Source organism: Myxine glutinosa, chromosome 3 (genome assembly GCF_964187855.1).
Source record: "Myxine glutinosa chromosome 3, kmMyxGlut1.1, whole genome shotgun sequence".
In the NCBI taxonomy this organism is placed as follows: Eukaryota; Metazoa; Chordata; class Myxini; order Myxiniformes; family Myxinidae; genus Myxine; species Myxine glutinosa.
In genome coordinates, this window is record NC_136263.1 from 187694659 (window position 1) to 187710621 (window position 15963).

The window sequence follows — 15963 nt, forward strand, 5'->3', positions numbered from 1 at the left end:
AACCAACGCATCCGCCAAACCAACACATTCGCCAAACCGAAACCGAAAATTATGAAAAATTTGAAAAAAAAATTAAATAATTCGCGTTTTGGGAAAAAAAAATTTAAATAATTAGCTGTGACCCAGAATCACCATTTTCTATCTACTTCTCTCACACTCTTGAAAATTCTCTCTCTCTTTGCTGATGACTCCACTCTCTGCCGCTCCATTCCTCATCCCTCAGATCAAACATGGTTTGGCAGCCATATTTGATTTAACCTAAAACCTTTAAAAAAACATCTTCTTCCAAACCACCAAATCGATTGACTCGAAACTTTACGTGTCATTGACTAGGCATGGCGATTGAAAGTGATCACAAAAACATCATTGGTCACATGGTGTGGCAGTCATATTGGAATGAAGGAAATAATTATATCTATGAAACCGCTTACCCTATTGATGCGAAATTTTACAAATATCATCTAACACCACAGTTGCATATAGTTTGAAAATGATGATGATGTTGGTCACGTGGTTTGGCAGCCATCTTGGATAGAAAAACGAACCTTATCCGATCAACACGAAGCTTCACAAACGTGATCCCCTTCCCATGCATATACACTATACAGAGTGTACATTTTAAAGGTCATATGTCATGTGGTACGGCAGACATTAGCTTGAAAGCCAATATTAAAAAAATTCCCTTCTCTGAAACTGCTTCACCGATCGATGTGAAACCTGTCATTTGGTGGTGAAAATGTGATACTTGAAAACAGCTGAAGGGATTTAAATCAAACTTGTTGATATTTAAGACAATGAATGAGGACATCTACCCGTTGTGGGACTTTGCGGAGGCATATTGGCGACACAGTCGCATTGTTCTAGTTATGTTGCTTCCAGAGGTATTGCTATATATAATTTTGTGTGCTCCTTCCGTGTCCTTCTTGAGCAGCCGTTTTTCAGTCGGATTTAGCAGATGACCCTCCCATCCTAGTATTTGATCATTGTGAAACCTTGTTATCCCCTCCAAGGGTTGTCTCGTCTTCCGCTCTCCTCATTATATACTTTGTGTGTCTGATTTTTTGTGTAATAAATGTTAGCTCTTTCACGAGCCTCGATCCTGTATACAAAAAAAAAAAAAAAAAGGTTGAAAAAAATATAGGAATGGGGATTTTGGAAAAAAAACACTTTACTGGGAAAATACTGGGTTTATTAAAGTGGGTTTTTTTTAACCCAGGTGGGGGGAAATGGGCTGGGCTCAACAGTGCCAACTTTGACTACAGCAGTAACTAGAACGGCACTCGGCAGAGAGATACCTCCGCCAGGCTCAACAGTTTACCTTTTGTATCGGACCTGAACCAAAATCGAATCGGCTTCTTGTCACCTAACCAAGTCATCCCCCAAATTTTGGTCTTTGTGACGCTGCAGCATTGTTATCATGGGGACCGCATTCGGTTAAAAACAAAGATTGCATTGTTCTTTGGATCGTTATGTCATGGTCTTCTGTAATATAACATCACGAGCAAAGTGTCGCTCAGTCACGGGAATATTGAGAGGGGCGGAGGGAGCATGGGGGGTGGAGGGGGGCAGAGTGAGAGCAGAGGGAGTGGAGGGGGGAAAGAAAGGGGGAATAATCACATAATTAATCAGGGATAATCAAAAACATAATAAAAACAAAACTCATCACAAACATTAGATAATCAATACAAGACTCTCTGCAGGAGAAGAAAAGCCCCAAAACAACCGGTGTTCCCAGGCGGTCTCCCATCCAAGTACCAACCCCCCTCCCACTAGGTGAGTGAACTTCCAAGCATGTACGATAGGTTCCCAGGTAGTTATTTCTTCATTAAATGTTCCAGATAGGCCTCCATTGCGTGTGGTGATTTTCAAAGGGAATATGCGTTTTTGAGTACTATATAGAGGTGTTCTTCTTCCTCCCGCAATTTCCTTCATCCACAACCACCACGTTGCACACATCATATACGTATACGGTGTTGCACAGATCATATACGTATACGGTGTTGCACACATCATATACGTATACGGTGTTGCACACATCATATACGTATACGGTGTTGCACACATCATATACGTATTCGGTGTTGCACACATCATATACGTATACGGTGTTGCACACATCATATACGTATACGGTGTTGCACACATCATATACGTATACGGTGTTGCACACATCATATACGTATACGGTGTTGCACACATCATATACGTATACGGTGTTGCACACATCATATACGTATACGGTGTTGCACACATCATATACATATACGGTGTTGCACACATCATATACGTCGGTAAGCATTGCGCATTTTCCACAGTATTCGATTCGGCTTCTTCTCTTTCCAGACACAGTTAGACATGGCTCCAGTTCGGGTTTACTTACCTTTCCGAATACATTTGAGACATTGGCGGCTCTCCAACACGTACAGTACATGCTTTGTCCTTCATTCTCCTTATAACTGATATTTTTCCGTCCATCCAGACAAATTTATTAAACACAAACGCCGCATGTGGAAGCAGTCACGCCATCCCAGTTTTGAACAGACTTTGGCGGGAAGCGATGAGGGGGGAGGGGGGAGGGGGGAGGGAAGCCTGGTGAAGAAGGGAGGGTAAGGAGTGGGTGGGGGTCAAAAACACAATAACAAGAACGGCACTCATTAGAGAGCATACATACCTCCACCTGGTTAGCCATATCACTCAATGGCGAAGAATCACTTTAGAAATACTAGCTGGATCCGGATCTTCACCAAAATCGAATCTGTTTGTCCGTGTCAGACACCCAACCTGTCCACCAAGTTTCGTCCAAATCCATCCATAGCTTTTTGAGATATCCTCCTATGTATCGTTTTTGGCCCTCTCTCAATGGTGAAGAATCACTTAAAAATTTAAATAATTCTCATATCCGAATCCATGTTCAGATCTTCACCAAAATCGAATCTGTTTGTCCGTGTCAGACACCCAACCAGTCCAACAAGTTTCGTCCAAATCCGTCCATAACTTTTTGAGATATCCTGCTATGTATCGTTTTTGGCCCGATCTCTCAATGGTGAAGCATCACTTAAATGATTAAATAATTCTCATATCCGAATACAAATTTAGATCTTCACCAAAATCGAATCGAATCGTTCTTGTCAGACACCCAACCGGTCCACCAAGTTTCGTCCAAATCCATCCATAACATTTTGAGATATCCGGCTATGTATCGTTTTTGGCCCTCTCTCAATGGTGAAGAATCACTTAAAAAATTAAATAATTCTCATATCCGAATCCATATTCAGATCTTCACCAACATCGAATCTGTTTGTCCGTGTCAGACACCCAACCAGTCCAAGTTTCGTCCAAATCCGTCCATAACTTTTTGAGATATCCTGCTTTGTATCGTTTTGGCCCTATCTCTCAATGGTGAAGCATCACTTAAATGATTAAATAATTCTCATATCCGAATACATATTTAGATCTTCACCAAAATCGAATCGAATCGTTCTTGTCAGACACCCAACCGGTCCACCAAGTTTCGTCCAAATCCATCCATAACTTTTTGAGATATCCGGCTATGTATCGTTTTTGGCCCTCTCTCAATGGTGAAGAATCACTTAAAAAATTAAATAATTCTCATATCCGAATACATATTCAGGTCTTCACCAAAATCGAATCGAATCGTCCTTGTCACACACACAATCCGTCCACCAAGTTTCGTCCAAATCCATCCACAACTTTTTGAGATATCCTGCTATGTATCGTTTTTGGCCCTATCTCTCAATGGTGAAGAATCACTTAAAAAATTAAATAATTCTCATATCCGAATCCATATTCAGATCTTCACCAACATCGAATCTATTTGTCCGTGTCAGACACCCAACCTGTTCAACAAGTTTCGTCCAAATACGTCCATAACTTTTTGAGATATCCTGCTATGCATCATTTTTGGCCCCATCTCCCAATGGTGAAGCATCACTTAAAAAATTAAATAATTATCATATCCGAATACATATTCAGATCTTCACCAAAATCTAATCATTTCGTCCTTGTCACATACGCTACATCTCTGCCAAATTTCGTCCGAATCCGTCCACAACTTTTTCAGGTATCTTGTTCACAAACGGACAGACAGACAAACAGACAGGGGTGAAAACAACCTCCATCCACCTTTGGGGGCGGAGGTAATAAAAACACGCACACAGACGTGCTCCAATTTCATGTTTATTTTCGGCAGCAAAGTTCCCTTTTATTCCGCAACTTTTACGCTTTGTTGCTTGGCCCGCACGAGACTTGCTCGAGGAGCGTTTCTTACCGAATAAAGTTTTTCGCACTGCACACTTCAACAAAGCTTTTTCGCAGAAGAGATCGGCACCGGTAGGAGTGCACAGGTGTTAAAATTAGCACTATATAGCTCAAACGAATATCAAACAATGACTCATTATATTATATATAGCTCAGGCCATTTACATCAAAACCAGAGATGAGAGAACATGAGCTTGGTGAATTGTAAATGCACTCACCTCTTGAGCTCTGGAAGCCTGAATTCCACTTCACCAATCATTCGGTCAGCCGGTATATTACAATCAAGCACACCTTTTCATTTCTTAGTGCCATAAAGAACAAGATAATTCCATCTATAGGTCAAAACAATAGCATTCAATTTATGAAACAAACCTACGTCATTTGGAAACCAAGGGCAATGACAAAAAAAAAAAAAATTAGAACAGAGGTTTAGAGTGTTACAGGTTCTCATGCCTAAGGCTGTTCAACAGTAATGTCAATAAACCATGTGATGAGTTAGGAAATGTCATCGTTTAGCACCGTTCAATGACCACATTTATACAAGCTATTAAATATATATACCTTTTTTTGCATACAACTGCCATAAACTCAACAAATATTTCATGATTAAACAAAACTCTTCAGAGATAGTGAAAACAAAAATATCGCCAGGAGTGGTTGCAGACAGAAGGCGGTAGCAAAGGTTAGAAGGCCACCGACGTGCATGTGACCAACACAAAATCCACACGTAGACAAATGTAGACACATTTTGATGCAACCAGTACGAGTGATCAGTTTTGTTTAGAACTTTACATTAGGTCATGGAAGGTTTCCAAAATCCAGGTAGAAAAAGGGGTTTCTATATTGGGACTAAGCAGGGAAGGACAAAATGGGAGTGAACATTTTTCAGGAGTGGAGAGGGGAGGGGACTATGAGGGAAACATCTGGGATTGGGTGCAGGACTTAAATACAGAATGTCCGCCCAGTAGCAGGTCCTCAATACGGTGAAAGAGAAGCAAATAATGAGCAAGACTTGAGATGTAGTGCATAAAGTAACCACAACAACTGCAGGGGAATGCACAACGTATTTGCATCTCCGTGTTAACTTTACACTAACACACACACACACACACACACTATATATATATATATATGGCTGGTGAGGATTATAGATTTCAAAAGGAAAAGGCACATCCAACCAAAAAAGTAACTACGAGTATATCTACACTGCTATTAATATAGTAATAAACAAGCATCCGGTCTCAGGTGACGTTTCACCGCTGCCCAGCGAGCTTCCTCAGGTCAATAGACCAAGAGAGTTTTTGGCACATGTCCACTTTTATTCCTGAGGTGACGAACCATTTCCGGTCTTGTGCTGGTGCGAGAGGTCGATTGAAGAGTGCAGGTTTTTTTATTATTTAATAAATTGAGTTTTTATTGTTTTTTTATATATTTAATCTTAGTGTTTTTATTTTATATATAAAACTGGAGAGACTGTGGAAATACGTGGTACACCTCCAATTTGAATGACAAAAACTGGATGTGCAAACATCTGGATATGGTGAGCAACAAACAACACTTGTTCCCAAACACCATTCCCACACATGCACAACACGCCCAATGGAAACTCCACACGTCACCATGTCGATTCCGTCACCATGACATGAACCCAGCCATGTTTTTGCCCCGAAACACAAACACAACTAGCACACATGCCCACTCACCCCCATACATACAACACCAGATTACGAGTAATTAATAACAAGACCGATAGTCTAACAATGGTGTAGCCGGGCTTGTTTGATACTTTAGTTCAAGAGGATAGTATGACCTGGGTTGGGGTACCAGTTAGCAAATAATTCAAGTATTACATTTTTTGACTTCAGCCATGGACAGCCGGTTCGTGAATGACTTGGATAAAAAACGGCAAATGGCAAACGATGAACCAAAAAATTCCACATTCCTGTGCCACCTTCAGTTGAACGCCAGGGATTGACAGCAGGTTCATGAATGACTTGCACAAAATCGTACCCAGTTTGAATGTTGCTATATCCAATCAATGGCGAATCTGCAATGAGGAATCCACGAATGTCATGGATAGAAACCCTTACATCATTTCCTCATTCTGCGTTAAACTCATTATCTCTACATTTTCATTCCAAACAGCATCATTCTTCATTCCAATCACAAATTAATACTATGGTATTGATATATATCAAATTATCATACTAAAATACGCCATTTGGTGTCTGTCTGATGAATTTTTGACGCCAATACATTCCGTCGTTACTTATCCAATCTCAACCAAACTTGACAGGATGATGAAGGGTTACACAATGAAGGTTGTAGCGCATTCATTTTCCCCCCTCCACAAGGCCCAAGGGGGTTTTCTCCACCATTGCCGTCAATGGGGTTGCATGTTGAGGTGTATATCAATGTTAAGTTAGCTTTATCGTGGCGTTTTTCCAAGGCCGCTTCGAATAATAAAACTAACGATAATAGCATAATATTAATGTTATTACAAAACAATATTAACACCATTGGTATCTCACCTCCCCAAAGTATTTTTCCTCCTTGAACAAACATTGAGTCAACGTTTATAAATAGCTTATCATGGCGTTTTCGTGGGAGCAACGCCCAACCACCTCCACCAGAAGTAAAAATATTATAAACCACAAAAACGTATGATTAGCTTTTTAAACAGTCGCTAATGCTGTTTATAACACTAAATAAAGAAATTTGGAGAAATCCCAACATCCATGAGGTAAGTTTTATTTACCGAAGTGAGAGGAGATCTACTGTACTCTATATACCCCACAAGAGTTGGGATAACATGACCCATCCTGTCACTAACGTGGCGTTTTTCGTGGCGGGCTTTTGAAACTCGCTCCTGCTGTTTAACACGAAACTGAAAGGGAGAAGCTCGGGTTGTGCTCATTTACCAAGAAGCTAGCTGGCGCTTGCCAAGCCAGTCGTTCCTTAACGGTTTTGATGGAGTGCTTGCTCGAATGCTTAAACCACTTGGCGATCTCTCCACAAGAAACTAGGTAAATGAACACACACCCAATGTTCTTGAGACCCGACCGTAGATCGACTGTAATCTATTTACCCCAAAGATGAATGACCCTTCCTGCCGCTCCCGTAGTGTGCGGGTGTACTAGTAATGTTAAATCACGATTGCATTGAGATATCAAACCAGCAAACCGTCATCATCTGTACACTTCTGGATTCGGCAGCAAGATCCATGTCGATCGCATATCAAAATCATAATTTTGTTGAGGAATTTCTGAAACCTCCTTTCTACCTTACGACACCTACTGGGACCCCAAAATGATCCACAGATGGTTATTGCATTTCCTTTTAATAAAATATGCAACTGTAATGGTTACTAAACACTGTCCCCATCATGTGACCAGATCCTCAGCTCTGATTGGTGTACATTTGTGGGGATATATGGACAGACAAATGCTGTTGTATAATGGCATTGCCCAAAGAGCAGACCAGACTATCGATGATGTGATTGACGTTTATTGCTGGAGGTTCAGAAAAATAAAAACACTCCTCAATTGACCTCTCGCAACGGCACGTGACCGGAAATGAATGGTCGCCTCGGGAATAAAAGTGGACAGGTGCTGAGGCTCGGGGTTTAATTGGCCCGAGGAAGGTTACTGGGAAGCGGCTGAAACGTCACCTGAGACAGGGTCTTACAGATTCTTACTTTTTTGTACTACGAGACTAGCAGCATGGATATTGTTACCCTGCACTCGCGAAAAGCAGGGCTAGGCATTCAGTTGTGTACGTGTGGTGTACGTGTGGCATATGTGCGTGTCTGCATTTTAAAAAATTCATTTTCTCGACAACCGTTGGTCCAACTGACACGAAATTTTACTGTAGGAGCACCTCTGTCTGTATAATTTTTTATTCATAATTATGACGTCATAGGTCATGTTGTACGGACGCCATCATGGAAAAACGTTACACCTCTATCTCCGAAACCACTCGATGGAAAAATATTGAAACAAGGCTCATTGTCAAGTACTCCAAATGGGGAGTAAGACAAGTTAATGATGATGTCATTGGTGCCTTCATTATGACGTCATATTTTGACAAGTACAACCCTTGATGTGATCAGTATGAAAAAAAAATTTCTCTGCAACTGTTAGTCCGGTGGACACAAAATTTTGACCATAGGAGCGCCTCTTCCTGTATAATATTCTAATGATAATTATGACGTGATAGGTCACATGGTACAGGCGCCATGTTGGAAAAATCAAAAACGTTGCACTTCTATATCTCCAAAACCGCTCCATGAAAAATTTGAAGTGGCTCATTGTAAAGAACTCCACGTGGGGAATAAGTGTTGTTAATGATGACGTCATTGGTGCCTTAATTATGACATCATAATTTGACAGGGACAACGCTTCGTCTGATCAGTTTGAAATTTATTAAGCGTGATCTATGCAACAATTATATTAGAGAATGTAAACTTACGATGTCATCGCTCACGTGGTCTGGCAGCCATGTTGGATCAAAGGAAAAAACCCTTCAAAAACAGAAGAGTTAGTTCGCACCAAGTTGACTGCGCTGGGGAAGTATTCCATGAATACCATCGTTACTTTTTGTTTGGATGCACCTTTTCCTTTAAAGAAAAGAAAAAATCTATATATTTGCATGTAGGAGTAATCTGTACCCAAATTCCAACTTCTATCCCATGGAAATTAACAACTGTTTGTTTTGAGTTCATGAAAATTAATAAAAGATGGATTGGCAAAAGTTCTAAAAAAATGTATTTAATGAAGTATGCCTCGATTCCCGAAGAATAAAATTTAACTGCAAAGAGCGAAACGCAAAATAAGAACTGCTAAAGGTGTTGATATAAACGTACATTCAGTAGTTGTCTTACAGACAAAGTACTGTTATAACGGGACAGGAAGCAAGAAGAATTGTGGGGGGAAAAAACAGCATTAGGAAGAGAGTAGAGGAAGACAGCTGACTGCATTCCCACAAAGGGCAACAAAGTTATTTCACCGAACAGCCCTTTGTGCACGTAAATGTATAATGTTAAATGTACACATGGTGAGACGTCCAAGTAAACACTTACTGCACCAAAATAAGAAATTATGTACACTAGTCACGCTGATCAAGTGTCTCGATAATTGTATAAACAGGTGTAAAGGAGTGTGTAAAGGAGTGTATAAATGTAAAAGCTTGAGGAACATGGGTAGCTCGGATGTCACGAGGGTTTACGGTCATGGTCTGACCAACTATTTATCCAGGCCATTGCATCCTGCCTCGAACCCAGTCCCTGCAAATAAACAATTAAATATGTTAAAATACAAATATTTATTCAAATGTTTGGACGAAATAAAAACAGACACCATTACCGGATGTCGTCATTAACTCCATAATGTGATGTTCGTGGCTTTGATGGCTGAGGAAGATGGAAACCCACTGCGACAAAGTAGTCTGCGCCAAAACGCAGGAGCAATCTGCGTGGATCTTCAAGTTCTGCTGGTTTAAAACTCATTGTCCATACAAGATTAATCATCACAGCGAGGAGTTGGTCAGCGAAGGGGCGTGGACCCCGATGGACACAGTACATTGAATGGGCACATAATTGATGCCGCCCATTCAGTTTGAACTTCCGTCTTCCCTCGGAGCCCTTTTCTGCGCCACGTTTCGTGGTTTCAACTTGAGAGACATCTCCCACAAGGCTTCCTCGGCCAGATGGTCCGAAAAGTCATTGAAGAATGCGATGACGTCGTCATTCCTTTCAATTTCATACGAACTTGGGAGGAAAAGAGGGTTAGGTGGACAATGGACAAGAAAAGAAAAAGATGGAACAAAGGCAGAGCGATGGAAATACATTTCACAACTTCATCCATTATGACGTTTGCACAACTGGTGTTTGTCACAATTGTATTTAATCCAGGTTAAAGGAATAGTTTTAGCCTTTGTTTTATACCAGCTTACTGGGAAGAATGAGATATTTGAGTATCCTGCATCGGAGTGGCGACCCGTCGAGGATTGTGCCCCCTATAGCCAAGGAAACTGCCTCGGCACCCCTATACGTCTGAAGGCGCAAAAGTAGTAGTTCTTCATCTTCTTCTTCTAACTTGTTATTGAGAGGATTATGTAGATGTAAAACATCATAATAAATTAAATTTGTATTTGTGTAAACAACTCATCCCACTGTCCCCACGGGCCCAGATGGCAGCACACCAGTGTTCTCAAATCCTGCCTTGCTGCTCTCGGTTATCCTCTGTCTACTCTCTTCAACCTATCCTTCACCTTAAGTTGTCTGCCATCATCTTGGAAGAAAACAAACATCACTCCAATATAAAAGAAGGGTACCAAAGCAGATTTCCACAACTACAGGTCAGTTCGTTTTCCGTCGTCAAATGGCCTGGTTTCTGATCACCGGTTTGAATTCCATTCCAGCCCCTCAACTTCTGATAAACTGCTGCTTCCAACTCAAGAGTATTGCACCTCTGGACAAATCTCAAGCATTCAATACAGCCAGTCTGGCACCTGATGTGTTTGCCAAGCTTTCTGCCAGTGGAATATACGGCCATCTTGATTTATTTCCTGGCTTGCTAACTTCTTTCTCTCATGTCAGCGCATAGCTCTCACCGGAATCATCTCACATTCTATCCCAATAGAGGTTGGAATGCCCCCAATGCAGCATCTTGCCCGAGTCCTATTCACTATACACATGAAGGACCTCTCCGATGCTCTGTAAAACTCCGTTTTCCTCTTCACAGATGACTCCACACTATACCGTACAATTCCACATCCCAATAGGCCACCAACAGTAGCTTTCCTATCAAGTGACTTGAAAACGGTCAGATACTGGTCGAACACTTGGAACGTATCTGTAAATCCATTAAAATCTCGCATTCTCACCCTGTACCCCCAGAAGAATCGTCAAATCAAACCATTGATATGTTTTCACAGTCAATCATTGGAAGAAAGTTCAGTCTCGAGAAACGTCAACGACAACGTCAGGGGAGACCATGTATCAAAGGTGGCCTCCAAAGTCAGCCTTAGATTGGCAATCCACAGTTGTAGCAAATAAGTTGTTTCTTTATAGAACTGAATTTCTCAAAGCCCACAAGGGATTTGTCGGTAGCTCAATGGAATTGTGCATTTGGACCAGTGCCCCCCACTACATATCTCTCTTTCCTGGATGCTAAGATATCCAAAAGCTCTCATCACTGGCATCTCCAGCAAAGAAACATAAGCACAGGGGGCCTGCTGCTCTTTTATTGCAAACAAGTTGGTGACCTCTCTATCTTCGACTACCATTCCTCATCCTCCATACTTATCTGTGATCTTTTCTATCTTCACTCACCCTCCCCTTATATATGCAGGATGCCAGATTCTCTCCTCTCTTCTCTATTTATCTCCTATTTGTTCATCCCCTTGTTTCTTAAATGGTATACATATATATACAGTCACATGAAAAAGTATGTACACCCCATGTAAAGTTTTGACTTTTTCAACATATTTCAACATACAGCTATTTGATCTTCATTTCAACAATATTGATCGATAAAGGTGATATAATATAACAAATATCATGAAATATTTACATTTTGTAGTCCATTGTATAATTTCAAAAAACATAAATGCAAATTTCGCATGTGGAAAAAGTAAGTACACCCTTGGCTCTAATAGGTGGTATTGCCTCCTTTGGCAGAAACAACCTCAAGTAGGAGTTTCTTATAACTGTCTACCAGTCTCTGACATCGACTGGGAGAAACTTTTGCCCCCTCCTCCATGCAGAATTCTTTCAGCTGTGCAATGTTTGAGGGGTTTCTTGCATGCACAGCTCGTTTCAAATCCCCCCACAACATCTCGATGGGATTTCGATCCGGGCTTTGACTTGGCCATCCCAGTACCCTCCATTTCTTTCTTCTCAGCCATTCCTTGGTGGATTTACTGGTATGTTTAGGGTCATTGTCATGTTGCAAGGTCCACCTTCGGTTGAGCTTCAACTCTCTGACAGATGGCCTCACATTATCCTCAAGCACCCTCTGGTACAATGAAGAATTCATAGTGGATTCTATGATGGTGAGCTGCCCAGACCCTGATGCAGCAAAGCTGCCCCAAGCCATAATATTTCCACCACCATGCTTTACAGTTGGGATCAGGTTCTTGTGGTCAAATGCTGTCTTTGGTTTTCGCCAAACATGTCTTCTGGTACTGTGGCCAAATAGCTTTACCTTTGACTCATCTGTCCAGAGCACATTGTTCCAGAAGTGCTGGTCTTTGCCGAGGTGTTCATTGGCAAACTTTAGTCTTGCCCTGATGTTCTTTCTGGACAGCAAAGGTTTCCTCCTGGCACACCTCCCATGTAGATCAAATTTGTGCAGCCTCTTTCTAATGGTAGACTCGTGCACTTTGACATCAACAGTGGCAAGAGCTACCTGTAGGTCCCGTGATGACATTCTGGGGTTCTTAGAGACTTCTTTCAGCATATTGCGGTCTGCTCTCGGGCTGAACTTGTTGGGGCGGCCTGGCCTGAACAAGTTGGCAGTTGTTTGGAATCTTCTCCACTTGTAGATGATCTTCCGGACAGTCGAATGACTGATTTCAAATTGTTTGGAGATCTTTTTAAATCCCTTCCCAGACTTGTAGGCATCTATAACCTTCTTTCTGAAGGCCTCAGAGAGCTCTTTTGATCTAGGCATGGTGACACCGCACTTGTGTGTGGGGGGGTTTTTTTTTTTTTGGTTTTTTTTTTTTTGTTGTTGTTGTTGTTGTTGTTGTATACTGAATCGAGGCTCGTGAAAGAGCTAACATTTATTTCACAAACAAATCAACCAGACAAACAAAATATACAAAAGAGGGAGCGGAAGCCAAGATGGGGAGAGAAGGGGAAGCACACAACCACAACATTTGAGAGCAGGGAGAAGTGTGGGAGGGAGAGGGCTTGGGGGCAGGAGGCGTGGGAAGGGGAGGGGGGGGGGGGGAGAGGTATAAAACACATGGGGACCGAAATTAGCGGGGGTAGAAAAGATCAAGGTTTTGGATGGGGGAGGATAAGAGACGGTGGTGAACAGCTGTTTTAAAGACCTGGAGGGTAGAGTGGGACTGAAGAGAGTGAGGGAGTTTGTTCCAGAGGCGGGAGAAAAGAGGAATGAAGGAGTGAAGGTGAGCAGAAAGTCTTGATTTTGGCAGTTTAACCATAAGAGGGTTGCAGGCAGATCTTGTGCGACCTGTAGGAATATTTGGGGGACAGAGCCCAGAGAGGGCTGGGGGGGCAAGGCCAGAGAGGAGTCGGTAGAAGACGGAAAGACCACCAACCTGCCTGCGGTGAGTGAGTGAAAGGCCCTTGGAGTTAGCTTCATCGCGGGAGATTCCAATGATTCTGAACGCTTTGGTTTCAACAGCGTGAAGACGGGCTAGGTGTGAGGCAGGAGCACCAGACCAGAGGGGAGAGCAGTATTCCATAGAGCTGCGGATGAAAGCCTTGTATGTGGTGAGGAGCTCAGGTGTGTCAAGGAAGGACTTCACACGACGGAGGATGCCCAGTCGGCGACTGGCTTTGGAGGCCAGATTTGAAATGTGGTTTTCCCAGGAAAGATCATGGCAAATAGTGAGACCCAAAAGCTTGAGTGACAGAACTTCTTGGAGAGGATTATTCAGAAAGTGGATGGGAGGGTTTTCCAGTCGGTCTTTTCGGAGACATCGTAAGAGTGTGAGATTTATCAGGATTGAAAGACATGTTCCATTTGTTTGCCCAGTCTGTGATTTTGTCCAGGTCTGCAGAGAGTGAGGAGGCTGCAGTCTGCCGATCTGAGGGATGAGGAATGGAGCGACAGAGAGTAGAGTCGTCAGCAAAGAGATAGAGAGGATTTTCAATAGTAAGTTATGACAAGAGTAAGACTTCAACAACAAAGAGCAAACCAAACTAAATGTCTGAGGTTGAAATAAGACAGGTTCCTCCAAGATCCTCTGTAACGATGTTCTAACCAATTGCACCTGAGCTGGTGCACCTGTTTCTAAGTTTAGGTATTTGAAGTAGTGATAAATGTAAGGGTGTACTTCCTTTTTCCACATGCGAAATTTGCATTTATGTTTATTTAAATTATACAATGGACTACAAAATGTGAATGTTTCATGATAATTGTTATATTATATCACCTTTATCTATCAATATTGTTGAAATGAAGATCAAATAGCTGTATGTTGAAATATGTTGAAAAAGTCAAAACTTTACATGGGGTGTACTTACTTTTTCACGTGACTGTATATACAGATATCTCCTATATAAGAGAGCTGTTGGTCTGTCTGTCTGTGTCACCATTTTTCTCAGAGATGGCTGAACGGATCTTCTTCAGACATTGAGGTTCATCAGTGAGTGCCTAGGAGTGTTTTCGGCCAAAAAAAATGTTATTAAAGAACAAAGTTCGTTTTTTGGGATTAAAAAAAAAAGAAGCTCCGTAGTGCCTAAGCCTTTTTGATTAATGACAGTTATATATAAGTACACATTTGCATAAATAAATACAAAATAATCACCAGACATTTCAACACAAATAAATCAAACAATTCCGGAAGTGTACGAAATTGGAAATAGGCTTCTTCTTCTTCTTCCTAATCGGCATCACACTTAACTCAAACGTAATGAACGTAATGAACAAAAAGGTGAAATTATGATATCTGATTTGGATGTAATTGCTTTTCCATTATATTTGCCCTCATTCCAAATATGTTAATGTTTCTTTTTCTCTTGAGCGGTGCGGGTACTCCAGCTATAAACGCTTATATACTTTACTCGCGGCACAAATACAAATACAACTTTGTCTGGGGGGTAACATAGGCTATGTGGCCGCGGCCTCATGCAGGGGTGTGGGGGACCGGGAGAGGGGTGTAAATTCTCCATGTAAATGTGTACCGAGTAGCACCACCTGATGATGGTGGCAGAGGGTATTACAATTTCCTTTTTTACCTTGGCAACACCGAGGTTAGAGGGTATTACAATTTCCTTTTTTTACCTGGGTAACACTGAGGTTAGAGGGTATTACAATTTCCTTTTTTACCTTGGTAACACTGAGGTTAGAGGGTATTACAATTTCCTTTTTTACCTGGGTAACACTGAGGTTAGAGGGTATTACAATTTCCTTTTTTACCTTGGTAACACTGAGGTTAGAAGGTATTACAATTTCCTTTTTTACCTTGGTAACACTGAGGTTGGAGGGTATTAATTTCCTTTTTTTTTACCTGGGCAACAATGAAGTTAAAGGGTGTTACAATTTCTTTTTTACCTGGGCAACACTGAGGTTAGAGGGTGTTAATTAACTTTTTTTTACCTTGGCAACAATGAAGTTAAAGGGTATTTCAATTTCCTTATTTTACCTGGGCAACACTGCTTGAGGTTAAAGCACTCTTTGCATGGGTAATTTTTTACCCCTTCTCATCCCCCCTACCCCAAAACGGAGGGGCCTGTCAAAGCCACCCCCTCCTCCCCCACCAAAATATGTATATGTAGTGCATCCCCTCACCTCTCACATCCCTCCCCCTTCCACTCCCTTCCTCACCCCCTCCCTCCCACCCCTCACCCCCCCTCCCCCCCGGCAACGCTGGGTACTCCTGCTATATATATATATATATATATATATATATATATATATATATATATATATATATATATATATATATATATATATATATATATATATATATATGTATGTATGTATG

General features: G+C 41.5%; 1 protein-coding gene across 4 annotated transcripts in view; it reads right to left on the reverse strand.

Moving 5' to 3' along the window:
- Positions 1-4184: 4184 nt before the first annotated feature.
- Positions 4185-15963, reverse strand: part of LOC137422968 (rap guanine nucleotide exchange factor 1) — a 116824-nt gene continuing 105045 nt past the window's right edge. For all 4 annotated transcript variants that reach the window (XM_068109668.2, XM_078774872.1, XM_078774871.1 and 1 more), the window contains one exon: positions 4185-10045. In XM_068109668.2, coding sequence (XP_067965769.2) covers positions 9889-10045 — 157 coding nt within the window. In that variant the 3' untranslated portion in view covers positions 4185-9888. The remainder of the gene's footprint in view (positions 10046-15963) is intronic.